Source organism: Vidua chalybeata, chromosome 2, assembly GCF_026979565.1.
Source record: "Vidua chalybeata isolate OUT-0048 chromosome 2, bVidCha1 merged haplotype, whole genome shotgun sequence".
In the NCBI taxonomy this organism is placed as follows: Eukaryota; Metazoa; Chordata; class Aves; order Passeriformes; family Viduidae; genus Vidua; species Vidua chalybeata.
Genome location: NC_071531.1, coordinates 38674359 through 38700268, shown reverse-complemented (window position 1 = coordinate 38700268; position 25910 = coordinate 38674359). Strand labels below are relative to the sequence as shown.

The following is a 25910-nucleotide window of genomic DNA, read 5'->3' as shown; positions in this document are numbered from 1 at the left end:
TTTCATTTTGCTGTTTTGAGATCTCAGATGTAATCTGTGATAATGATATGATACATTATATAGGTTTTCAATCTAAAGTGCCATTACCTCAGAACATTCATTTTCTTAACCCCTGAAAATTATTTTGGGAAGGTTTAGTGAGCAGTGTTCATGACTGCTTGACAGTCCATTTTTTAGTGCTGTGCAATTACTGCACATACTCTGCTCTTGTCCTTTAACCATGACTTCAAAATTAGTCTTGCTATGTTGTCTCCAGAAGGGGGACTCAGAATGATCTGCAGACATTTGTTTATCCTATACCCACATAGCTGTACTTTTGGGTAGGGAAAAGCCAGTGTGAGCCCCAGCACTGAATTCCTGATGGCCCACATTGATTAACCTCTATATTCAGGATGAATATAAGGATTCTGTATGTGTCCAAGGAACAAAGCATTGTGTTCAGTCACTGACAGACATTGTTAGTTTTATGATATCTAAACCCTGAAAGATGAGAAATGGTTCTCTTGAACACAGAGCACATCAGAGAGCAGAGGGGAAGGAAGAGGAGGAGCATAAGAGTGAGAAAGGACTCTGGATCCTGTCAAGAATTTTTCTCAGGGCAGTCACAGACATTATCAGATCTGGAATCACATGGCAGCATTTTGACTGCATGATTCCCCCCTTATAGGAGCAGGATGTATCATGGCATGCCAAAACAAGGGTAAAGCTTCCAGAAGTTCTAGTCACATTATGATTCAGTGTAGTAACAGCAAAAATTTAGAAGTTCACAGAGAAGACTAAATGCCTAATGATTGTATTGTTGTAAATCTCGGGTTTAAGTAAATGTCCTTTAGATTAATTCTTTACTAACACCAAATAAACAGCATTTCCTGTGGAGGCGGGTGGGGGGCTGGATTGTGTGGGGTTTTTCGGTTTGTTTGTTTTGATTGTTTCTTTTTTTTGTTAGTTTTAAAACCTGTCATCTGCTTTTTTGTAACACCTACCTGTCTCAGAGGATTAAAGAAACACTTGAACATACTTAGAAGGCACTCTCTGTATATGTAATAGCATACCTGCAGTGGTTTTAATATTAAAACAAACTTTGCAAAAAAGAAGTTACAAGTAAGTCACATTAGATATCCCATAAAGAAATTTTGGGAAGGATCTGTGTTTCTATTTTTCTGTTCATGGGAGGACAGATATTCCCAAGTCATCTACTGCTGAATCCCAGGCATTAAGAGAACTCTTAAAAAGTAGTGATATGGTGCCTCAGCCTCTTAGAAACTGCACCTGCGCAATTATCTGTGTGGACTGATGCCCTATAAGCCACTCACCCTGTATTTAACATCTGTATTTGTACTGTTTGGGAACAGATTCCTTTTAGTCCTTGGAAAGGGACTGAGGTAGCTTGCAACAGGTGCCAGGGGAGGCCAGTATTTCAGCATTCTGGCAGGATTCCTTTTAATGGGAAAGACTGCTTCAGCACAGTGCCACTAACATCAGTCTCAGACATCTCTCACAAGTCAAAACACTTCACATACAGCACTTGATCATCTCTTTCCCCACTGGATGACTGCTGCCCTTGTAAGAACCTGGGAAATGTGGACATGCCCTGATGAAGAACAACTGACTGAGGCTTCTTTTACTATAAAGTGTGAACTGAAACTGGTAATGGCTAAGGGTAGAGCAGTGCACAAAATCAGGCTAACTTCCCATCTGTAGTTTAATGTTCTAAGGGGAGACAATGATGGCACCACCAGTGCAGAATGTTAAATTGTGAAAAAGTGGGGTGATTCCCAAAGTGGAAAGGCTTGTGAGGGTGAACAAGTCTGAATGTGCAGTGCAATATAGACAGACTCCAGCATACTACAAATCTTGGTCACATTGCTAGGCTGGGATTACATCCTTCCACTGGGATTTTGCACAGTGCAAAGGCAATGCTGAAATGAAGTTCTGCTTGCTAGAATGAGAGGGAAAATGAGACTGGTAAGGTCAAATCAATCACCCCTTTTTTGCTGAGAGGATGACTTAAAGGTTTCACAGCTATTTCTGCAGCTTTTTCCTCCTTTCTCACCCAACCATGGGACTCCAAAGATAGGAGTGACATGGGTGTGGAAGATGGAACTTTGCAGATGTCCAAGCACCCTCATGTGTACAAAATCTCATAGATTAAGTACTAGCAAATGAATCTGTTAGAACTTTACAAGGTAAAATAGTGTGGGTTTTTTCCTGACTTCCCTGTGGTGGGAGTAATTTGTTTTTTAATTAAACCTCTCTGGGGATGATTCTGGCCTGTATTTTGTTAGGTGGAATTTTCAAGAATTTATAAGTATTGACCAAAAGATAGCATCCTCCATTTGAAATTCCTGGCATAAGATGTTCAGAATTTTTGTTAGTGAGCAGCTGAAATGAAGCAATAGGGGCTGGGCTGCAAGAAATTCTGCATTCTGAAAAACAGCACAATGCTGAGAAACTACCAGTATTTTGCTCAAAATTTAATCTGTAGCCTATCCATACATTTTCTGGGTTTATAATTTTGGTTTTGGTTTGGTAGTTTGTTACATGTTGTTCAACTGGGAATGTAGTCATGCCATAACTTGAAAAAACTGCAAAAAATGTTGGCTGAGTGACAATCTGTCTCTAGAAAAAAAAAGAAATGGTCTCCATTTACTTTCAGCAAATAAAGCAGTATATAGTAGTTCAGGATAATTGTGTTTGAGAAGGTTGTGTATCTATTTATCTTATTGCCTTTGCCAGTTAAAATTAATTCTGACTTTGGGGGATATCATTATTTTTTCACTTGTAAGCAAAGGAAAAAAAATGCTTTTGGTCTGTTGGAGTTTCTTTGTTTTTGTATCATTCCTTCTCTGCAGCTGCTGCCTTCCAGTAGATTGGAGAGTCTTAAAGACCATAAGATTTGTGGAAAATATTCTAAGATCTTATTGTTGTCTAATAATGTCAGTTAAGAATATCTTTCAGTAATATATATTTTATGTCTTCTTGAGCTGCTTTATTCTTCTTCATGTAAAGGTGGTTATCATTTTTATCTGCTAGTACTCATCCTATGCAGGTTTAATGCAAAGCTGATTGTAACCCTACTGCATCTTACAATGAATACATCATTGATACCCAACTAAATGGAAATAATTTTCTATGGCAAAGCAGAAGAATTTGAAGTCATAACTCACTACCCTCTTGTCACTTACTGGGATTTACAGATTAAAATGATTATTTATGAAATAACTGTGGTATAGCATACACGAGATAGAGGAGGAGAATCAAACATATTTTGTATGATTGTATACACTTTTCTATTTTTACATGTGTGCATAAGCATTTTGTTTGTATATACAGAGCATATGCAGTATAACATACTGTAACTTATGTATGTAAAAATACATATAATATTTATGTAACACTCACACCCATTTGACAGCTTTGAGACTGCAGATGGATTTTTTTAAGTTGTGATTTTTTTTTTCAGATTTGAGTTAGCTTGTTACTTTTTCATAAGGAGAAAAATACACTTTTAACTCACATGATACTAATTAGGTTACTCTGAAGCTCTGTGCACTGAATCAACCAGAAAAGAAATTGGTTATATCTAAGATTGCACAATTTATGTCAACAATGTAATTTTACTGTATTGGCAGGTAAACACATGGGGGTGTTTTGTCTTTGAACAAATGATAAATTTCCTTTGCCTTTTTGCTGTAAACCTCCTAGCAAATAATTTGCAATTTATTAGGAGAGCAATGACAATGCATATAATTAGCTATTCTCTATTGTTACCTCTATTTGATTACTTTCCTGCTATCACATGCAATATGAAACCATCTATTATGAGGTATAGAATATGTAAATAACTAACTTTACAAGAGAAACTGGAGATTGGTCCTTTTTCTAAAGAGGTGGGAAATAAAAGAATAATTGTTAACCATGTCCTTTCATTTTCTTGAAAACATCAATTACACTTACAAAGCCCAGAAACACAAGCCTGCCAGTGGAACAGAAATAACTCTTTTCAGAAAAATCTAATCACATCTAATAGCTGAAATTTATTTACTGTAATTTGAAACATTAATTATGATAATGTTCTGACTTCTTTTGTAACACAGTTCTCAAAGCCTGGTAGTTCTCTTTTTGCTGTAACACATGTTTTGTGGCTTGGAGAATTTCTCTTTCTTCTTTTTGTTTTTTTTTACATAAACCTCTGAGGGAAATTTCTTCTTCCCCTCTGTTTCTTAACTATTTTCTTCACCTTCCCCATTATTTTCCCCCCACCCTTGTCCCCTCAGATGTTGATTTAAGAGATGGATTTTAGTGCTTATACTGACTGTAAATGCAATTGACACTGAATGTAATGCTTTTTTGGACACAGCAAACAGTTGCAGTGGGAAACTGCTGTAGAGGGATACCAGTATGCTCCAACAGTGTCAGGGCAGTAAAAATGCTGCTGATATATTTGTCTTGTCTTGAGGCAGAGGCTTTAGAAGGTGCCTTCTTTATATACATATTTATTTGGCTTTATTAAAGTAGTTATTAAATTATTTTTGCAAGGGCTTGGTTTTTGCTATGGTAGCTTATTTGGCAGCAAGTAAAGAATATCTGTGTGAGGAAATACTTTAATGATTTGCTTTTCAGTTGTGAAAAGTAAGTCAAGTTGTCAAGATACCTGTCTTTACTCTGAAAGCCTTTAAAGAAAATGACAAAAGGGCCTCTACTTTTCTTTCTGTTTTGTTTTGTTTTTTAAGTTGTGTTTTTCTGTGTGACAGGGAGATTAGCCAAAAAAATGGAATTTTTATTAGGACATGAAAAGGTCTCTAATGACCCTTGAAAGCGGACAAAAGGGTAGCACAATAAGTGACAGAACTCTAACGAGGGTGGAGGGCATTCCAGGAAAAAAAGAAATTAAATCCTTTAATTTTTTTCGGCTTGCCATTTTCTGACAGCTTATCAAATGGTTGGGACTTGTTTGTTTTGGCATGTGGTTCATTCATTGTAGGCAGCCGGTACTTTGTTCTTCTTTGTGGTTTCCAAAACCTGATTGTGTTTATCCTCGACTGTGGGAAAAGTGTATATTCCTGTTTCCTTTATAAAAGTAAACGTCAGGTTTTGTATGAAATTTTATTTCCCATATTTTCCATTCCATTAATCATTATTGTTGAAATATTTCAGGCTCTGGCACATCACCCTTTGTTTTCATATGATTGTACAGATTGCAATGTCAGTGTGTGACCTGTTAAGTCAAAAAATAAGCATGTTTGGACTATAGTAATTATTACTTCACAAAGTGTGGCTGAGGAACATGCTCCATTAGTGAAAAGGGACCAGGATTTAATTTATTGCTATTAAAATTGTTTTGGGGGAATATCTAGTTATTGTTGTGCAGTGCCTTCTCATTTGGTCAAGACAAGACTTAGGGGAACTGTGATTAGGGCTCGTCATATCCCTGCAGGTAGCTGTAGAAAGGAGGGGAATGATCTGTGTTTCCTGTGTGTAATGAAAAAGACTTAATATGAGAGATTTAATATGAGTAATACAGTTTGAAGTAAGGGTTATTTTAATCAAATATTAGGAAAAAACTTCCCAGTAAAGATGCAGAGCACTGGGATAAATTGCTTATGGAGACTGTGATATTTTTGCAATTGAAAGATTTTGAGAATGAGTTAGAAACGCATCATTTGGGAGTGACACTGGTGTGTTTTGATTCTGCTGGGAGTCTTAGGCTAGATCTCTCAAGATTATTTGCAGCCCTGTTCTTATGATTTTTTGTCTTTAAAATGCCGAAGGCTTCTGTGTAGTTCTTTGCAGTAATACTCATCTTCTCAGATCAGTGCTTCAGTACTTTTATGTACACTTGGCATTGTGCAAAATGAGGGCTGTGTTCCTTCAGTTGGGACCTATGTGGGCCAAAGCTTAGACAGAAGGAACAAAATGTGAGGAAAAACCTTTTGACACTGAAGGAGAAAATGATTCACAGGAAGAAAGAATTCTTGATACATCTTGCATATTTAAATTATGTTTAATACTGTGTGAAACCAATAATATATTTTCTCTTGCATTGTCTTGCGGCTTACTGACAATGTAATATTTGAAGACTCTTTAATAACTTCAATCAACTCCTGAACCACAGTAGGTGACCAGACATTTCATAAGGTCATTTTTTTTTCTGTTTTCAAAGTAGCATCATTGGAGGTTTGCATTTTAAAAAGAGATTAAAATGTCTCTCATTAGGAGAGAATGAAGATTATACAAAATGTGAGTAACAGGAATACAGAATCACAGAGATGGCAGAAGCCTCATTATTCATGACATTCGAGCACAAGGTTGCTCTGTGTTGTACTTGGCCATATTTGCCTTCATTGTCCTTCAAAAATAATTTTTATTGAGTTGACTGAACTAAAACCAAAATCTGAGATGAAGTTTGATTTAGACTTCCAGTACTTCTGTTGAAGGAAATTATTTTATCTGCTTAATATATAGATTTATGTATTAAATTATTTTTGGTTACTTTATAGTGATGTGACAAAGAAAATGGAATGGTTACAAATCTTGAGTTGCTTTAATCAATTCTTACATTTGTGTTTTTCAGCGGATTTTTCGGAATGCCTCTGGAGAGACAAGCATTCAGTTTCTAGGCACAGTGGTAAGCATGTAATAACTGTGTATTGAAAAGAGTTTAATTGGTAGAAGAGTATAATGTAAACAGAAAGTAGCTAAATTACACTTCTAGTACATTTGCTTGTAGTTCTGGGGGTCAGTATTATGTGTAAATATTCTGAGTTTAGCAGGTGAATATAGGCCAGCTGAAGCTAACTACCAAGGCACAATATCTGTGTTCTACCTTTCTGTTGATGCAAGACTGCATCTATTTCACTTAGAAGGGATCCAAAAGTAACTGCTTGTAGATTTGTAAGCTTATTGTAATATAATGAGGTTAGGTGCACATCAAGACAAGTCTCACTCTTCCTCACCACATCAACTTTCTGATCTCTATTGCTTCACCATATCACATACCCCTATATCTCAGAGTGGATATCCCAGTAACTGTATTAGGAAAACTGTTCAGTAATGCAAAGTACTCTGTTCTTTTCTGACTCTAACCAGATTTCATAGCGCTGTAATTCTCTCAGATGTTGCTTGCTGGATAGAAGTATGCATAAAATCCTAATCAGATTTTATATCATTAGACAGAATTTACTCTATAAAATTGTTCTGTGGAACAGTCTTGTATAATTACAAGTTTTGTGTTAGGTCATGGATGTTTATATACTTACATGTGATTGAAGCAACTTCCAGTTTTGTGATGTGCATGGTTAAAATGCAGCCATTGAATTTTACCAAGTTCTATATGCATCTGAAAATAGTTCTGAAAATGAAATAAAATTGAAGTATCCTCTAAAGTAAGTTGTCCTGCTTGCTGCCAGTATATTTCACTGTAGTGATATTAACAGTGAAAAGCCTAGGAATGAAACATTCAATTTAGAATTTAGTCCTAACATCTTTGTGCACTATTTGTTTTGGACACAAGTGGATTAGGATTGCATATGATCATGCTTTCATTCTACTTGTGATTAGTTCTTCTGCAAATCCTATGAAGCCACTGTTGGTAAGGTGTAACATGGTAAGGGTAAACTTAACAAGAATACCTTGCATTTATGTTTTTACCTTACATGTTTATTTCTAGAAATGAAAAATGCCCCTAATAATTTTTACGTTTATAAATACATCTATGTCTATGCATATTTATTTATTTGTCTTAATCACAAGCAGAATAGCAGTAGCATAAAGACATAAAAATGAAGTTTTGTTCTGCATTATTGTATTTATGATGATGCTTCAGCTCTGGAGTTGCAACCTGTGTATGTGAGATTGCTGCTAGGAGGCTGATCAGATAGTCTTTGTGTGAGAAGAAAATAGTTACTCCAGGTAGATAAGATATAAACACAAATGCAACTTAATTACACTGGCTAGATTATAGTTAATTTCTCTCTAAGTGGGTGCTGTAGTAGGGAAAATGCTGACTGTGTATTTAGTGACATTAAATATTAAAATTGTTGTTCAAATTAGATATGAAAATATTTTGTATTCTTTTGTATGAAGTGCCCAGCAGTCTCACTTACAGACCAGAACTCATGTTCTGGGCCTTGTGCAACAGGAAAAGATTATAAAAGAGGGAATAGAATTGATGTGCTTTTAGCATTAAGAAAAATGATGATGAAACAGCTAATGGATTGTAATATATGTTGGATCTTACTGACTAGCTCATATGTGTTTATTGAATCATAGTTATTTGGGGAAATCAAGTTTGTGATTACAACTAAAATTCTCAGGAGGACTAAACAGAAAAGCCTTGAGTGCTCTGAGATTTTTTTATTTAATATAAATTATGCATGTCTTGCTGATCAAATCCAGAGAGAGAACTTCAGCAATCAGGGTAGAGAAACAGTAATGAAGTCTGCTTCCCAGGGTTTGTTCCAATACCAGTTTTCCCATAGAATCCAATCTGTGCCTGTGCTTCTCTCAGTTCTTCTAGCCCGCTGTCCTCCTTTTCCTCTAAGTCGTGCTTTTTCATTTGTCTTTTGCTCATTCAACATCCTTGTACTGTTCTGATTTAAACTTAATATGCTCAGTTTAGGTAATGATAGGAAAGATACAATAATATCCACTACAAATTGCTGCACATATAGATACACAGTCTGTATGCATGTACATGAGCACACACAAAATGTAAATGTTCAAACAAAGAAAATGTTGTTTTAATGAAGGCCCTAGAAATACATTTTGAGTTCACCATTACTTATCTCTTATTAAGCCCTTGCTAAGTGCAGTTGACTTAGGAAGGGTTTGAAAGGAAAATTTAGCAGAAAAAGACTCTTGATTGCTCATTATTATTTTTATTATAATGCATTGTTATCAACATAATAAACAGCTTGCAAAGTTACTTCTCTACTCTATTTGTTTTTTTAATTTTTTTTTTAGTAGCAAACATAAAGGACAACTCTGAGCATTCTGTGTTCCTTTTGATCAGGGCAAATGTTGATGGCACTCCAGTGGTACCAGGCAGCACTGTGCTATGGAGTGTACAGACCACTGACCTGTCCAGCAGAATATATTTTTAGCACCAGCTTGTAAGGAGCACAGCTTGCTTGGCTTGTCAGGAAGGCATCAGCTTCAATAAATGGCTTCACTTGATTTTTTGACATTGGGCTGTAGAAACAGCTCTGCTGCTGGATTTTGACAAAACACAAGCCCCTGCTTCAGGAAGGCAACTGACACTCTGAGGGGAAGTGAAAGCTGTGCTTCTCTAGTAGAAATATCCTGGCTGTTCCAGTTAGTTAGGTGGAGGACAGAGAAGACTGCATTGCAGATGAAAGACAACAGTATAATATGAATTTTGCTGCATAACATATGGCAAACATCTGGACAGTAAGATGAATGTTTCTGTTAGTGTAGCAGCATATTTCTGTTATTTTAGAGGAGAACAGGAAAAATCATGTTGCTTTCTCCAGTGATATCATAGCTTTGAGTGCATATTGTTAGCATCACTTGGGGGTCTACATGGATTTGTAATAATGCTTTTGTTTGTTTCTGACCATGTGTAGAAATTCATTGCTACTTGAGCATTTCTCTTCTCTCCAAATTGTAGTGCCATTAGATAGCTTATTTTCTCCAAATTGTTTTTTGATAGAGGGTTGTGAATCTCAGATATGATAGGGACTCATGCTTTTGGAAGATGTACGAGGATGTTTCTGCCTGAGGAGCAAGCAAGTTGTAACTGTAAGAAATAGTGGTTGAATGGGAAATTGCACTGGTTTGGTTTAATTTTCTTGTGAGGATAGCATTTTGAGTCCTCACTAAATTAATGCAGAGGAGATCCTGGGTTATTGCTGTAATTGAGATTTTACACGAGTTTTTGCTCATTTGTCCCCTCTGATGAATGTCACTAGATGTGGTGTGCTGATGGAGTCCTGCTATTTTGCCACTTCATACTAGATTTATTTGGATAGTGTATTTATTTATAGCATTGCCATAACAACAAGTAATCTGGTTATGCTATATATTGTACAATGAAAAAGGAAGCAAGATTGTACATGATTCAGATTAATGTCCAAAACTGTGCCCAAAAGCAAGAGTGCAGGAAATAAGGAAGCAATCCTTTATGGGGGGTCTCCTGTGTTTATGCAGCTCACAGAAGTAGGTTTGTCAAACACGTAGAATCACATAAACATAGAATTGTTTAGATTTTAAAAAGATCCTCCAGGATGATCAGTTCCAACCATTAACCCAGCATTGTCAAATCCACCACTAAGAAGTGTTGTCACCAAGTGCTACGTCTACACATCTTTTAAATACCTTCAGAGACAGTGAATGCACCCCTTTCCTGGGCAGCCTGTTCAATGTTTGACTCCTTTTTCCATGAAGAAGTTTTCTCAAATATCTGATCTAAACATCCCCTGGTGCAGCGTGAGGCAGTTTTCTGTCATCACTTGTTACCTGAGAGAAGAGACCAATCCCCACTTGGCTACAACCTCCTTTCAGGCATTTGTAGGGAGTGTGAAAGTCCCCCTGAGCCTCCTTTTATCCAGGCTAAACAACCCCAGCTCCTTCAGCTGCTCCTCACAGGTCTTGTTCTCTAGATGTAAAGATCATCTAAAATAGATACATAAAATCTATAGAAAATCACTAAGATGTATACACAGAGCTTCTGCTTCAGCCTCTTGCAATTCAAAAAAACTGGATGTTTGAGTACTCAGAAGACCAAAGTCCACCCTTCATTCCTGTCTTTCTAATTACCCTCCATTTTCTGTTGCGTCTTTTGTCTTTTCGTTCCACCTTCTGTTCTCTTACGTGAGAGGAATGTTTTTGGCTGGCCCACTGCTGGCCCCCGTCATTTGTTGGTTATTCAGGCCTCTCAGCGGGACTTCAGCAATGAAATACGTCTGGGCAGGCAGCCTTTAACACTAAGAAAGCTGCGAATATATAGAGAACTGCAGATTATTGTGCAAGTGTTAAATGTATTCTAGACTGTGTGTAGAATTTGAAATAAAGAAGTTGTGTATGTTCAGATAATGAGCAGCCTGGCTCCATCACGTCCCTAATGCCACTGTCAGCTTTGGGCTGCAGGCCATGCTTGACAGTCATGCTCTGCTGACCCAATGGATCACTTTCCTCAAAAGAGATGGTCCTATCCTCTTCTCATCGTTCGTGCTGTTTCTTTGATCTTCTCTAATATCACGACAGAAATATAAGCAGTTATTCTTTTTCCTCTGAGGAGCAATGGAAGAACATATACATGACATACTGCTCAGTAATAGGGGAACACAATATAGGAACCCACATGGAATGAGTTGGAATTACTCAGGCTTAAGAGTCAAGCCATCTTTAGGTGCTTTCTGAGTTTCCTAGCACTGTTTTCTTGATTCATGCATCTCACTGGAGGTTTCTCCATTGCTGATCGCCAATGGAGTGCTTTTTGCCACCTTTGATTTACAACATATTTGAAGTTTTGCTGTGGTAGCTTATGCTCACTTATGATTACTATTAGCCTGTTGATACTACAATCCTTTTCTTCAGCCTTTTTGCAGACCAATTAAAAATAATCCTGAGATCCACCACTGCAGCCAGATCTACAAATTCCAGGTTGAGAATACTGTATTTAGGAAAAGTAGTCTCTGTCAAGCCCTTGCCATACATTTTAGCATAGCTGGCATATATTCTAGTGCAGTAGTAATCACAGTCAGTATTAATGAGTTTTGGGTTTTAACTACTTCCAGATAGATTGACAAAGGGAAATTCCATATGCAATCAGGGTTATTAGTTCTGTTAATGGCAGTCAGAAATGGAGAGCTTTATGTAAAGGCAATCCTCAAAATCTTTGCCCTTGCTCCTGTCTTACTCTATTTTCTTATTTAAATTATGTATCTAAAGTAATCTTAGGAGCTACAGGCCCATATACTAACTTGCTGCTGATCCCACCTTTTGCTCCCTATTGCCATGTCTTACCTGCTTTTGCTTCAACAGCAAACTTCCAACTTTTTGTCCCATTACTGAGGCTTACAAATTGTCCCGAAACCCTGCAGTCTCTGTATAATCTCATCAGCAGACAGCTTCCTCCTTCTTTTCTCCTTCTCCCTGTGTTCTTATAAAGCTTTGGCTGTATGAGTCTGATTCAGCTCACAATAGGAAATGTTTAACAACCTGCTTCTTTCACCCTTAGAAATCACTGCAGTTCTTAACAAGTTCTTTTCTTTCTTTATGCTTTTCTTTCTATATGCGACACTTCTGAAATTAGATACTGAAGATTTATGCAGCCTTTCAAACACTGGTTGAAGACCTGCAGAGGTTACAAAGGTGGTATTTATTGGAATATATAGAGTACTAACCACAAGAAAATAAATATAGGCCAGTAGGTGTTTATTTTGCAAGCTAATGTCTTTTTTTAAATATTTTTTTACTCTTCCTATTCACAAGCCTTAAAATTAGGGTCCCTGCTGATCTAAAGGGAATCGTACTGTTGTATAGGTTTTATTTTCTTTTCATCCATTTTCCGAGGCACTGTGAACCACAGTGCTTCTAGTAGTAGAACTATCATCAGTGGCATTTCAGTAGTGCAAAAGGTGTCAACAGAAAAAGCATGCAGTTTTCCTGAAAACAATAACTTCCTTTTGAATGTGGATGATGAGAATCCTAAGACTGGCAGCAGAGTATTCTGTGGAAAGTGCGTAACTCACACAACAAGGATTTCACTTGGGAAAGTAGCAACCATCATTAGGACTTAGTAGTGAGAATTGTTCCAGTTCATGAGGTGTGAGTGATCAGGTGCAGTCACACAGCTGCATATGCTGTTCACATTTTGATTCTCTTATATATTATTTGCATGTTTTAAAGCAGAAGGTATAGTGAATATATTAAAACTGTCCGCTGTGTTTTTGAGCAAACTCAAAAACACCTGAGCGATCTAGAAACAGCAGTGTTACCAAAAGCCATGTTCCTAAAATCAGAATAATCAGACTATTTTGGAAATCTTGCGCTGGATTCCTTTGGAAAGAGAAATAAGAAGGTACTTGGAGTTCTTTCTGAATTTTGCTCCTGTGACTTAAAAGAAACCAGAAGTGACACAAGTTCCAACAGAACAGCTTGTAGTCTTTGCCTGACATCTCTGTGAACAAGAGGCGGTGGTGCTAAGGTGAAGCTGAAGATGCATAGGTGCTTGTTGGAGACCTAATTGGCTGCTGCCAAATCTCCCTCAACTGGACTATGGATTTTGGATTTTTTTTCTGTAACAGAGCCAGTGGTCTTCAGAAGACTTGTGAAAACATAGCTATGGTACATGTGGGTAGATGAACTTAGCTTTCCTTTGAATTAATTTGGCTGAAACTGATCAGCAGTTTAAATAGTGCAAATTGGATAAGGAGCTGGGAATGGGGATTGAGAGGCAGAAATCTGCATTGCAAGCATTGTGTTCTTACAAAACCAGGATGAAAATAGGCTATTGCATTTAGATTCTGGTGTTTTGCTTTTTGCTTATTCATTTTTTATCTTGGTATTTTATCTGTTGTTAATTGGATTTTTAATTTGCAGGGAAAAAAAGATGTCATAAGGATTTCCATGAACGTCCTTAATGTTGGTGGATTCTACAGTGTGTGTGCTATCTATAGTATAGTGGTCTTTGTTTATAATAAATGAGGCCCTTCATCCCTCAGAAATAAGCAATGGAAAAGTTAGGATTTTTGATTTTCCATACTTCTTTTGGCAAGTTTCTTTCTTACTGAGCTCAGTAACATTTTAAGGACAAGGACTGAACTTGGTTGGTTAGCCTGTTACTTCTTGGAAGAGAAGTGGACAGGTTGCCCAAAGGTGTAACTCAGGTGATTTACTTTGGTAGACTATGATTTACCACTGAAATAATTATTAATTGCTTAATTTGGCCAAAGAAGTGTTGGTAGATTTTTTTAAAGCTGTATCAAGACTGTTACCTCATAGTGAAGATGAACATTTTCTTATGAAGATGTTTACTGAACATACATGTAGCCCGTGTTTTTGAACAGCCTTTTGATGTCTGCACCTTTGGCATATACCCAAGAACTGTTTAGGAGGTATTAATTTATATGACTTCAATGCTTAACCAGGAATCTTAATGAAACAAAGGCATAATGAAGTTAGTAAAGCTAATTTAAGTCTCTGAATGTAAATTTTAAATGAAGTTTTTATTGATAATAAATATGCTTTGTTTCTCATTAGTCTTCTAGGCTTCAGTGGTAATATCAGTAAAATAAACATGTTTTACAAAGATTTAACATTAAAAATGCTATTAATATGACCCTTGGTACACCAGCACAATTAGATTTCAAAGTGAGCATTTAGGATGTAACAGCGATTAATGACAACCATCGAAAACAATTTTGAACTCCATCAGTTTAACTCAGGAGGGTAAACTTAATATGATAATTTATCTAGTTGAATTGTATCAGCTTAGCAGGAAAGTATGCAAATATGTGACCCTTACCTAGAATCTAAATGGATGCTGTGCTGATAGATTTATCAGTTCCATTAAAGAACTTTAGGGAACTTTGGAATTTCAGCAATTGTTCCCTTGGAGGTTGAAAACCAAACCTGATCTCATACTGGGACCATTCTGGTCTGCATATTTCCATAATTTGCCTTTGCTACTAATATGACAGCAAGACGCAAATAACTGTTTCTAATAATATCAAATGGAGTTGTGGAGGACAGCATTTTAATGTAGTAAAAGACCTCCCCGTGGGGTTGTTATTGCCACTATAGAACAGCAGTTACACAGTTGCAACAATAGTCTCTTAATTGATTCGTTTAATTAGCAAGAGATGAAGCTTGTGCTGCATCTTGTCATCTGTTATCATGGGGGCGGCTACAGAGAGAATCTCTGCATTTGTCACTCTATACAGTCAGATTTAAGCAGAGTAAAAGGCATTGCACCTATGGATGTGAGCCTTGGTGGCAATGTTTTGTGAGTGTGCTTTCACTCGCGCTTTCAGTGTGTGGACATGTCTGCTTTAAGAATCTGCATGGTCTCTGGGGGAGAATTTATGACAAAGCATTGTTTTACTGGGGGAAAATCTTAATCTAGCCATGCCAGGCATTTCTAACCTAAATATGCAAATCTAAGTATTATAGGAATGGTGGATTATTTGGGGCATCACTGTTGTAGACTAGATTTACTTGGAAGAAATAGGGTCAGATTAGTGAAACCAGCCATCTGCCTTGTGATTGCTTTTTCATGGCATTTTTGTCTCCAGACTAGATAAACAGTTATATGAGCACATGGTCCATGGTAGGGAGCATGTGTAAAAGGGGGAGTTTTTTTGTGGTCGGTTTTCCGCAGAGTAGTTATGAATACAGATACAATGCTTTGCTTGTTTCTGGGAGATGAAGTAATTTTTCTGAGATCTACTTTATTTACATTTTAAGGGTATGTAAATAAATGTATTAGAAAGACATATTTGGAGCTTCAGTTTCATTTTTCTCTTCTCCTTGGCTTAGCTTTGTCTTCTGTTCAAGGTTATTCTTCCTTATGGAAGGAAATATTTCTAGAGGAGGACAAGCTTCTTGTTAAATGCTAATTAAGAAAATGAAGGTTAAGTTGGCATGCTTCCATTGTCATAACACTGACCTAAAATAAGAGATCTCGTACTAATCTGAAATAAATTAAAGGGGGAAGCAAATAATTCTGTGCACGTGAAACACATGAGATGTCTTCTCATGGTTTGCTTTTTAAATGCCTGTGCTTTGGGGTTTTTTTTGGTTTGTTTTTGATTTTCCACTTCTGTGCTGTAGTGTTGGACATGCCATCTAATTTTGGAATACAATGGTCCTGTCACTCTGTAGCAATATGCTGTCAGAGAAGGCATGCTTTTTAGGACAATTTAAGTGAAGATTTAGCCCACTTATCATTAAAGATCCCATGGTAATTTCCACAAGGTTCTGAGATTGCTTCATATTCTGAGAGTCTTGGCCAAAGTCCACTTTGTGTAATTACCTTCTGTCTGCACAAATCCCTATTGCAATTTTAGATGTGTCTGGTATTTTTCACTTCCTGTCCTAAATAGTGAAAATATTGCTACATACTGCTCATAATTACTGTGGGTTATAGCCTAGGTTCAGATAAAGAGATTACTTAGTGAATTTTGCGTTCCTATTGTTAAAACAAGGGAATATGTAACAAAAGATGAGTAAACAGCAGGATATAAATTAAATCCACAAACTGATGGAATAACTCTAATTTTTTGACTGTTTCACTGCATTTTGTCTGTCTCTGAGCTTAAGTATCTCTACTGCTAGGACCATCATTGAGGAAAAGACTAACTCTCAGACCATGTCAAAGGTCAAACTTAACAGACTGCATGGTTCTTTGAAGCAGGTTAGAAACCAGTGTGGGGCTCTAAGTGCTGTTGTCATGCGCTCAGTTGACTTTTACATGGATTTCATACGTTTTTGTTCCCATAGCTGAAACCCTTGGTTGTGTTAAGATTTGTCTCTTAAATTGGTTTCAGTTCCTCTTTCTGCATGCTTTCATGAACTCCAGAATGTATTTTCAACCATGCTGTCTTTAAAATGGTCCACTTCTGCGTTGCCTTGTTTGATAGAATTTATCGCCTTCTACTTGAAGTTAGTGTTTTCATCACTAAAGCCGTCTATGACTTTGTTGTATGCCTTGTCAAATCCTTTTACTGATATTTCATTTTCTCTTTCTAGTAATCCTTTCTTTGTCTCTTCTGCCATATTTATCTTCTCCACCTTTGCTCAGATTGCTTCTCTTGTGTATTTCCTGTGTCAATTCTTCTAGACATACTTGTATTTTGGGTTTTTTCCCCTCTAGAGAGATACATGGGGTGAGAAGAGACATAATAGTATTAATCTGACATCAGCTTTCATATCTTTCTCTAACTAGCATTTAGGAGAAGAATAAACTTATTGCTATGCATCAGCAAGTCATATAGCTACTGGAGTTAACATATAAATATTAGAGATGGAGGGGGAATACCAGGGACTCTTGTAACACAAAAATTGTTCCTTTGTTCATTAATTTTCTTCATAGCATGTAAAATCTAAACTTTGAAGCACTTAAAATTTTTCCCAGTGTTCATTTAAAGCTCTTGGCAAATAACAGGGAAATTTATCATGCAGGAAAACGCAGTTTATTTCACTTTCTTATGCAACTAAAGTTTCACATAAATTCTCTTCTGTGTAAAGTACATTGCAAATGATGTGAATGATGTTTTAAGAAAGATTCTGTGCATCCCTAGTTATCTGAAGGACAGCAATCCATGCTGCTGCAAGCACTCACCTGGTACAAGCAGGCAGTCTCCATCTTTGTTTCATTCATGCTATTTGATATTTATAGTCCTTACCCACAGCAAGGCAAAGGAAGGTGAAGGACAGAGCAGTGGTAGTAGGAAGTATCATGCTTTGTGTGACCATCTCCCAAACACCAGTCTTATGGCTTGGAGAGGTGCCATGTTGGCAGGGTGCACAGGAAGTATTCGCATAGCAAATTGTGTTATGAGCAGCAGAACCACAACAAGGTTCTTCCTGCATCTAATGGTGCTTGATCGGGGGAAGGGAGAGAGAAAGGGGAGGTCAGGGCGATGTGGATGAAAAGGAATGGCCCACACTATTGTAAGGACAGTGAAAACAAACTGCCCCTGTGCCAAAGACCTTCAGTGTATGTGGCAGAGTAGTGCTGAGTGGGCCACGGGAATGTTCAATCAAGGCTAAAAAGCCCTGTGGGTAGGAAAGCTGTGGTAATGTCCTGTGTTTCCACTGTAACTCCTACTCCTCCCTGCCTTAGAGCAACTTCTCTTGCTCAGAAGCAATTTTCACTTGCTGCTTTCTTTGACATCAGCTTTTATATGAGGAAAAACAAAGATGTTTGAGTTTTAAAATACTTACATTAGTATTCTGTTACAAGTCTTTAGGCGTTCCTTGTTTTTTTATGAGAGTTTTCTGTTGTTTTGTTGTTTTTTTCTCCCTAGGTTTGTCTTTTAGTTATAAAGGAGCTGCAGGGAAGCCCCCCCCTTAGCTTTGCAAGTTCCAAGCCCACTGTTAACATTTAACAAATACTCAGCAAGCAGAACAACCCAATGTGCTCGCTGTACCTAAGCCAGATCTGGACACTTCATCAAGAAGATCCCAGCTATGTTCTGACAGGCATTTGTTCCACAGCCTGACTTCGATGCATTGACTGAGAACAAGAATACATGATAATGGAAATAGCCTTGTTTATGGTATCAAATGGTGGCTTTTGTCAGGCACAAACTGTACTCAGGTGTCCTGTAAAGCAAAATATAACTTCTGCGAAGTTACGAAGCATCTCAAGATGCTAGAGAGACAGTGAATTTCTCCACCCTTAAAGTCATGCTGAAGGCAAGATGAAAACACAGAACATTAACGTTTCCTAATTTATCTTCAGTAACCAAATAGAATTGCAGTGTTACATGTGGAGTAACTGTACAAACATGCTTCCACTCAGAGTGGCCAGAGATGGCTCTTACAGAATGTTTGAGGTTGAAGCAAACCCCCCACTCTTTCAAAGCAGGGCCAGTGAGAGCAGGCTCATCAGGGCTGTGTCCAATTGGCTTTTGAATATCTCAATAAATTCCATATCCTGACAATGTGTTCAGCAATTTGCAAATTCTTGGCTGTCCCCAGGGCACCGGGCAGTGACACAGAAGTGATGTAGATGAAGAAAAAGTCAGGACAAGCAATTTCAGGTCTGTGGTAATGCTGAGTGTAGAAGACAATAATCATTCTTTGCCAGAGCTTGTGTGACTGCACTGGGAAGTATCCAGTTGAGGAGAGGTCAGAAGCTCCATTTCTAATCTGAAAAAGACTGAACACTTAAGGTGGAGACAGGTATATAGCAGAATTCAGGAGTGGTATTATATTCCGGAGGCATTTTCAAAAGCCCATCACTGAATGATCCACCCTCAGTGGTTCATCTGCTGAGACCCTGCAATAGCAGTGGTGAATTTTGAGTCTAAGACTGATCCATTTGTATTCTTTTCAGGTGTCTCTCAGCGCTGCAGAAGTCCCTTCACCTTTGCACCAGTTTTTCAAACCCATTTTTCATGTGGTGTTTGGGATGTTTCAGTTTTGGTCATGTGGCAGTTGGCACTAATTGGTTCCAAAACAATTTTCAGCATCATGAGACTGCTGGGAGGCCCCTCCAGCTGTAGAGAAAACCAACTGCTATTCTAGTTCTGATTTTCTTCTTGCTGGCTTGGTTTGTGGTTCACAAAGTCCTCTCCCATTCGACTAGAAATATATTTGAACTGGCATCCGTAACATGAGAGATGTAACAATTTACCTGAAACACCTCGTTTGGAAAAGGATTATTCTCACTTGACAGATGATCTTGTGTCGTTTGTGCAGCTTGTGTGCCTATGCTGGGTGGAGCAGTTAGCCTCAAATTACTGACAACTATGTTGAAACTGGACACTGGCTGCCAAAGAATTTGGATGTGCTAGGGCTGGAGAATAGGCACCCCAACAGCTAGTTGTAGTGGAGGTAGGGCAGTCTGAGCCAAGCTCACTTCCTTGGGCTTGAAGGAAGCAGGGTGGACTCTTGTTACCATAGATTCCCTGCAGTGTCTTTCTGGGTAGTGAGGGAGGGAGGGACTGTGACAAGACGTATTAAGGCAACTACTTGAGGTTGCAGTGGAGATATCAGGTTGTTGGAACTCATTTTCTGTATATAAATTTTGATGAGCAGAGTAAAAAAGCATCTGAGATGGAAGTCAGGCTGAAGGCTGTGATTTCCACCAATTTTCATGTATGACAGTGTGAGGTGTCTAGCATGAGCACGTCAGATGCTTGGTTTTATGTGCAGACTGTAAACTGAATGGCATATATTAGTTTTTGGCTTCACTACAGACTGTAATACTCTCCAGGCCATTGTGGCTTCTCAACAGCAGGAGACAGCAGCAGAGAAGTTCCCCTGCAGAAAAACTTTGTACAAATGCAGCTGCTTCCTAGGAAACTCACTGCCACAGGCATGCTCAGCGTTGGCCTAAAAACCTTTGCAGTTATTGGAGTGAACATCGCTCTCTGTCCGAACTAGAGCCACCTCTCAGTACCTAAAGGATTTGCCTGTGCCTGATAGCTCAGAGCTAGACTTCCAGGGCAGAGTAAGGCAGCGCTGCGCAGCCCTCCTGAGCTCAGCCTGGAAGTGCTCGTGTTTTGGTTTTGATCTATTTTTCATTTCGTGTCAGAATTTCCTTATGTAATATACAGCTAAAAGTGATTTTCAAGCACTTTGGCTTCATTGTGTTTTTGTTCCCCACCCCCATGCTTTTATGTTTGAAGGCTCCATTAGTGTCCATAACAAAGAGAGAGTAACACAGATGGTAAACATTTTTACCACAGAACACCAACAGTGAACACCATATCACTGATTTAGGAGTCTCTGTACTGTGCTTGCTCAGCTGTACATAATCACTCTCATTTCCTTCCCTTGGGTTTCTGGCCAACTTGAGGAGACTTTCCTGATGTGCTCAGTGAAGTCTCCCTGGCACTGCAGGGCTATTGCTCAGTTCTCATATGTGCCTCTTTGTGGTGCAAGAAGCTCCACAGTGAAGCTGGTGTGAGCTTTTCTCTGGCATGTTCTCTGGTTTTCAGAAATGTAATTTCACCAAATGTACAAGGCTAAAATTAAAATTCTTTTGGGTGAGGACAATATCTGCCTTAGCTGCCAGGCAGCCTTAGTGCATTTGAATGCCTCCCTGATACAAAAGATAATAAACCTTTGGGGACTGTGATTAGCCCTGCTAGGTTTTGTGGGATAGTTGCCATGGTAGAAGCTAGTGAACATTTGGTACAAAGCAATAACATTCTTAAAGTTTCAATTTTCATTCTGGGAATGCTGATAGAAAGATGAATGCTATGAATAAGAGTAGTTGGTTCTCTGTAGTAGTTCAAATAAAACTGTAAAAAAGTAATTTGGTTTGGTGCAGCATTTTACCAAGCCAACTAGCTGTGAGGTTCTTATGTTCTCTTCCTTTTTACTTTTCTTTGTACAAACAAAATAGCAACCGTAGGCTCTGTCTATCAAAAATGCATGTAGCTTTTCTTTTGTACTTAGATGAGAGAGAGAAAGTCAAATTAAAATTTCACATTAGCATTCTGCTTGTAAAATAAAACAGTGTCCTTTGGGCCAGAGGAGGTTTATTTTTCAAAACAAGCATGCACTACAGTCTGCGTAGTGGTGGCCCGTTTTGGTGACTTGTTTACTGGTGTGCCTTTCATATCCAAATTCTTGGCTACAGACAAAGCATTCAAATACTTTTTGTCAGAAACAGAAGATGAAAATTGTCTGAAATTGGAGCCAAGTTCACATTCTCTGGAGTTGCATTTCAGCCTTTGGGAGGACCATCTAGTGCAGAGTGACTGAAAACTCGAGCTAGGTTTGTTTGAAAAATCTAAACTTAAAGAAGAGACAGCAAAACAAATACTTTTTAATTCTTTTGCTTTTTTATATTTACACTGGCAGTGGTGTCTTCCTCAGATAAAACGTTTTGATATGAAACAGTTCCTCTAATTTTACTGGGCTGTTTCTTTTTATGGTAACACACACTGTGCAGGAAGGTCATTATATGGGAGAAAAAAGCTGTCAGCATAAAAGAGAAAGTTAACATTGCACATGTCTTTGTTTATGGGGTTCTTGGAATGTGCTGTGACTTGAGCCAAATGATGGTTTAAACTGTTCTTTTTAATATGCTGGAACGGCCCCTCCCTATGTTCTGCCGCTAACAGGTACTCCACCTTGCAAATCCGAATTGTAAAGTTATCTGTAAACTCATCTCAAATGTTTCCTTTGAATGTTGCTAGTACTTGCTTTAGAGACCATTTAAATTTTTTTGTAAAGGTTGGAATGTGGTCGTGGTTGCATTTAATTAATCCAACTGTGTGTGATGAGAACATTGACATAAATAATTGAAACATGTATTGGTTGCATATGCAAAATCAGTTGAGGTTTGTGCCAGTCTCTGTTGCCTGATGACCGTACATCACAGCGAGCCTTGCAAACTTCGTTGGTGATTTTTGTCTCATTTAGTATTGCATTAACATCTGTGGCACAAATGGCCATTTATCACATGGTAGTTTTGTTCGAGTTCCAGAAGAAAGATGAAAGCAAATTCAGCTACTCAATTTTTTTTTTACTTCCATCCCCAGCAAGTTTCATGTCTAAGGTTAAATGGGGCAAAGGGGTAAAAACACTGAATAACTTTCAGGTTACACAAGCAGCAATAAATTTTTCAATTTTGTACCTTAATAAAAGAATAATAAAACCTTGTCTTTCCTAAGCCAAAACTACTGCCTTTGGTTTCATCTTGAAATGAAGTTTCCTCATAAAATGACATGAGGCTGATCAGATGTTAACCATCTTAGGGATTCCTGTTGAACCAGTCCTGCACAGGAGTGAAGAAGGAGCCCTGATGACTTGGAACATGAGAGATCAAATCAACAATTAAAGGATAATAGTGAGTTGGGAAGGAAAGGGAAGATGACTAGCCAGGAAGGATTAGCCTGAGTCAGGAACAAATTTCCTGAAATTACTCAAGCAGGTGCTTAAAGTGAGGTGCGTTATTCTCTTAAGGAGTGATTTTTTAGGAGTGTTAACCAGCTGCAAGCAGGTCTGAGAGGCCATCGAGGAAAAAACTCCATTGGGGAGGGGAAGGATACTGCTTCATAGGGTCAGAGAGAAAGCATAAAGAAAGATAATAAGATTTCTGCTCTTCCTTGTGAGATGCAATGTGCATTGTTCCATGAAGGAGGTTAATGTGCTAGCCCACTGGCCTTTGCCAGTGAGGAAAAAGGAGTGTTTAAAGAGGTAATATATATATTTTCAGTGTGATTTTTTGGTATAATATCAGTAGATATTAAAAGCAAGACTCACTGAAAGGAAAACAACTGGTATAAACTCTGGCAAGTTTCACAGGGAAAACCAGCATCTTTTATTAGACCAGCCAATGAGGTTGTGAGGAAAAAAGGCAGCACCTAAGTTCATAGCCTGTTCCTTGCTGCAGTTTCAGAAGGGAAGGGGGGGTAAAGGTTTATTTCTGAGAAGTTTTCACAGGCTCCATTTGTGGACTTTGATGTTGGGAAGCTGGAACCAGTGAAAGGGACAAATCAAACATGGGCATGGGTGAGGACTTTCAGTTTCTGCTCTGAACAGTTGGTGTACCAACTGTCAGTCAGTGTGAGCGTTGTTTCATGAAATGGCCCAGCATTAACAGATATTATAACTATATATATATATGTATATATATTAGATAGTACAGCTACCTGTTTTTTTTTTTTATTAAAATAGTCTCAGATCAATTTTGTGTGCTCAACTGTATGCGTGCCTGCCTAGTGAAAAAAAACGAGGATTTGGTTTTCTCATTTTCAATGTGTTTCATTACTCTGGATTCCTTTACAAGCCAAGCTGGTATTTGTTTGGCTGAATTCATCTTGGAGATGTATGAGAATGGACACCTCAAATGCTAATAGCTGATTTTTATACACACTGTAACATCTGCACTAGGTTTTGTGGGGATTAGGATTCTATGGGCAATGGTTTTGTTACGGAGCAATTACATTAGTGTTCAGTAAATCTGAGACTGTATATTTTACTGTTTATAAAATATTTGTCAATCTGGCCAGACTGCTATCTTCTGGCCTCTAGAAAAGGAGGGAGACCTGCAAATACCAACACTTAAAATCCTAGTGTATTTTATTGGACAAGGAAACTTTATGTTAAAAAAACATGTACTTTGCATTATTTCCATAATATATTGTTGGATTAAAAGTTGTGAAATATAATTGTTTTTACATCCTGATAGAGCCACAGGATCTGGAGTGGCTTAAGAATAGTGAAGACTGAAGGCCAGAGTTTCAGAGGCAGCTTAGTCCCACTAAAATTAATGCATGTTAGGCACCTAAATGCCTTTGAAATCTGATTCTGAGCCTATAGTTTTTGTTGCTTTTAATACTTTGGACATTTCTTTATGCCAGCCCTTCGGTTCAACTCAAGGAACAGGAGAGGGATTTCCTGTGTCGGTCAGCAACGTGCTGTTTAGCACTGGAACTAACCCCAAGCACAGGGCTGGGCAGTGCTGCTCTGGGACTCACTCTACATCAATATTACCCTAGCGCAAGTCAAAGTTTAATTGCTGATACGACATTTGACTTCATTCTACAAATAAGTTCTGAAGTAAGGAGGATGTCAAAGAACAATTTTCCCTTCCCCCCCCCCCCCCCCCTTTTCCTTTTTCTCCTGAGTTTCAGTGTTCCTCCCAGGACTTATTCTGAGATGGTAATATATATCCCAGCAACACGGACATCACTGTTTAGAGCTCTTTGTGTAGTCAAAGTTTTATGGGTAATAATACTATGCTGTCTTTAAAGGAAGGAGCAGCCTTAGAGAATCGGGTTGGAAATAGCTAAAAAGTATAATTTTTTCCCTGTCAAATTATAAACCTGTACTGTGCTTGCTGAAAGCACATAATGAGTAGAAAGTGAGCGCTAATCTATTTGGCTCTGTCTGAACCTTCATGTTTCTATTTATCTCAGTGGGAGTTTTTAATATTCTATGATGTTATTTTATGTTTTGCTGACTTTCAGGTTGAGATATTGTCACTTAGAATCATGTTGACTGCCTGAATGCAAAATCAGACTATGTGAGAATTAATAAAATCATGCTATTATGGGCCTTGGAGATGGCAGCAGCTGATATAAATGGTGTCCGAAAATGATGTAATGAGCTGGTTTTGCTGTTATTTCAAGGTTCTTTTTCATACACTTGAAAGGGTTTTGCAAAAGTATATGCATATTAAGGATCAGATTCTGCTTACATTACTGGGAGAGTATCTCTACTTGAGCTAAGCAACAATGCTAAATGTATGAATGAAACTTCTTTCCAGTTGCTACTTCATTAATTGCAAATTGCTTTTGCCTGCTCCCCAATTTGCCCTCTGTTTTTCCCTGGGTGCCTGCCTTCTCCCTGCCACAGTTCCAGACTGTGGTTGTTGAACATGAATTGGCTTTGCAGCTGATTCAGTGAGAACTGCAAAAAAAGTTGTAAAGAGCAGCAAAACTTGATGTAGAGTTTTGACACATGAGGACACATAAACTGCTGATTGTGGTGTTGAAGTATAGAATGTGCAGTGGTGAGGGATACAATGCATGAACTAAGTCAACTGCAGCTTATTGGCAGTTCCATGCATGGCTGGAAAATGCTTTTTAAAGTAATAGTAAAAAATGTTTTGTTTATAACAAAACTGGAAATAAAAAAAGGTAAAAATTAATTCAGCATTGCAAATTAAAAATACATTGAAATCTGCTATGTAAATACAACATTTAGTTATTTTGTAGTGGAACATAACTGAATGATTTTGGAGAAATAATGGAAACCTTTTATTAATACCTACATCTTATCCATCAAGTTCCTTATTCACTTTGTGCCTGTGCTGCCAGATGGTGAGTTGAAATTCAGGCTCAGATTTAAACGCTTGGTATAAATGAGGCATATTATGGGGGGGCTCGTGAATGAGATTCAGTTCTACTTGGAGGTGTGAAGACAAACAGTGGAAAGACTTTCAGATAGGAAGAGTCCTGGGGAAACAACAGCCTACAACCACCTCCTTCTCCCTTTGAATCAGTCTTAAGTGAATTTTGAAGTGAAGCCATTTCAGGGGAACTGCAGAGTTTTATTATGGCTGTTTTTGAGATCACTGAAATCTGTAATTTCTCCAAATAACTTACGAGGCTTTTAAAAATATTTAGGAATGGAACTACTGAAGTTGTCCATTCTGAAGAGTGACCCCCAAACTATCAGCCTCTCCTGAGAGCTGGTAGAGAGTTTGCTGACACATGTAAGGCCCTAAGGAAAGTGCTACAGTGAATGAG

General features: G+C 38.0%; 1 protein-coding gene across 3 annotated transcripts in view; it reads left to right on the top strand.

Moving 5' to 3' along the window:
• Positions 1-25910, top strand: part of PCCA (propionyl-CoA carboxylase subunit alpha) — a 271887-nt gene that overhangs the window by 206719 nt on the left and 39258 nt on the right. For all 3 annotated transcript variants that reach the window (XR_008428960.1, XM_053933606.1, XM_053933621.1), the window contains one exon: positions 6575-6628. Coding sequence is in view for 2 of the 3 variants with exons in the window: in XM_053933606.1 (XP_053789581.1) it covers positions 6575-6628 (54 nt within the window). In the remaining variant the exon portion in view is untranslated. The remainder of the gene's footprint in view (positions 1-6574; positions 6629-25910) is intronic.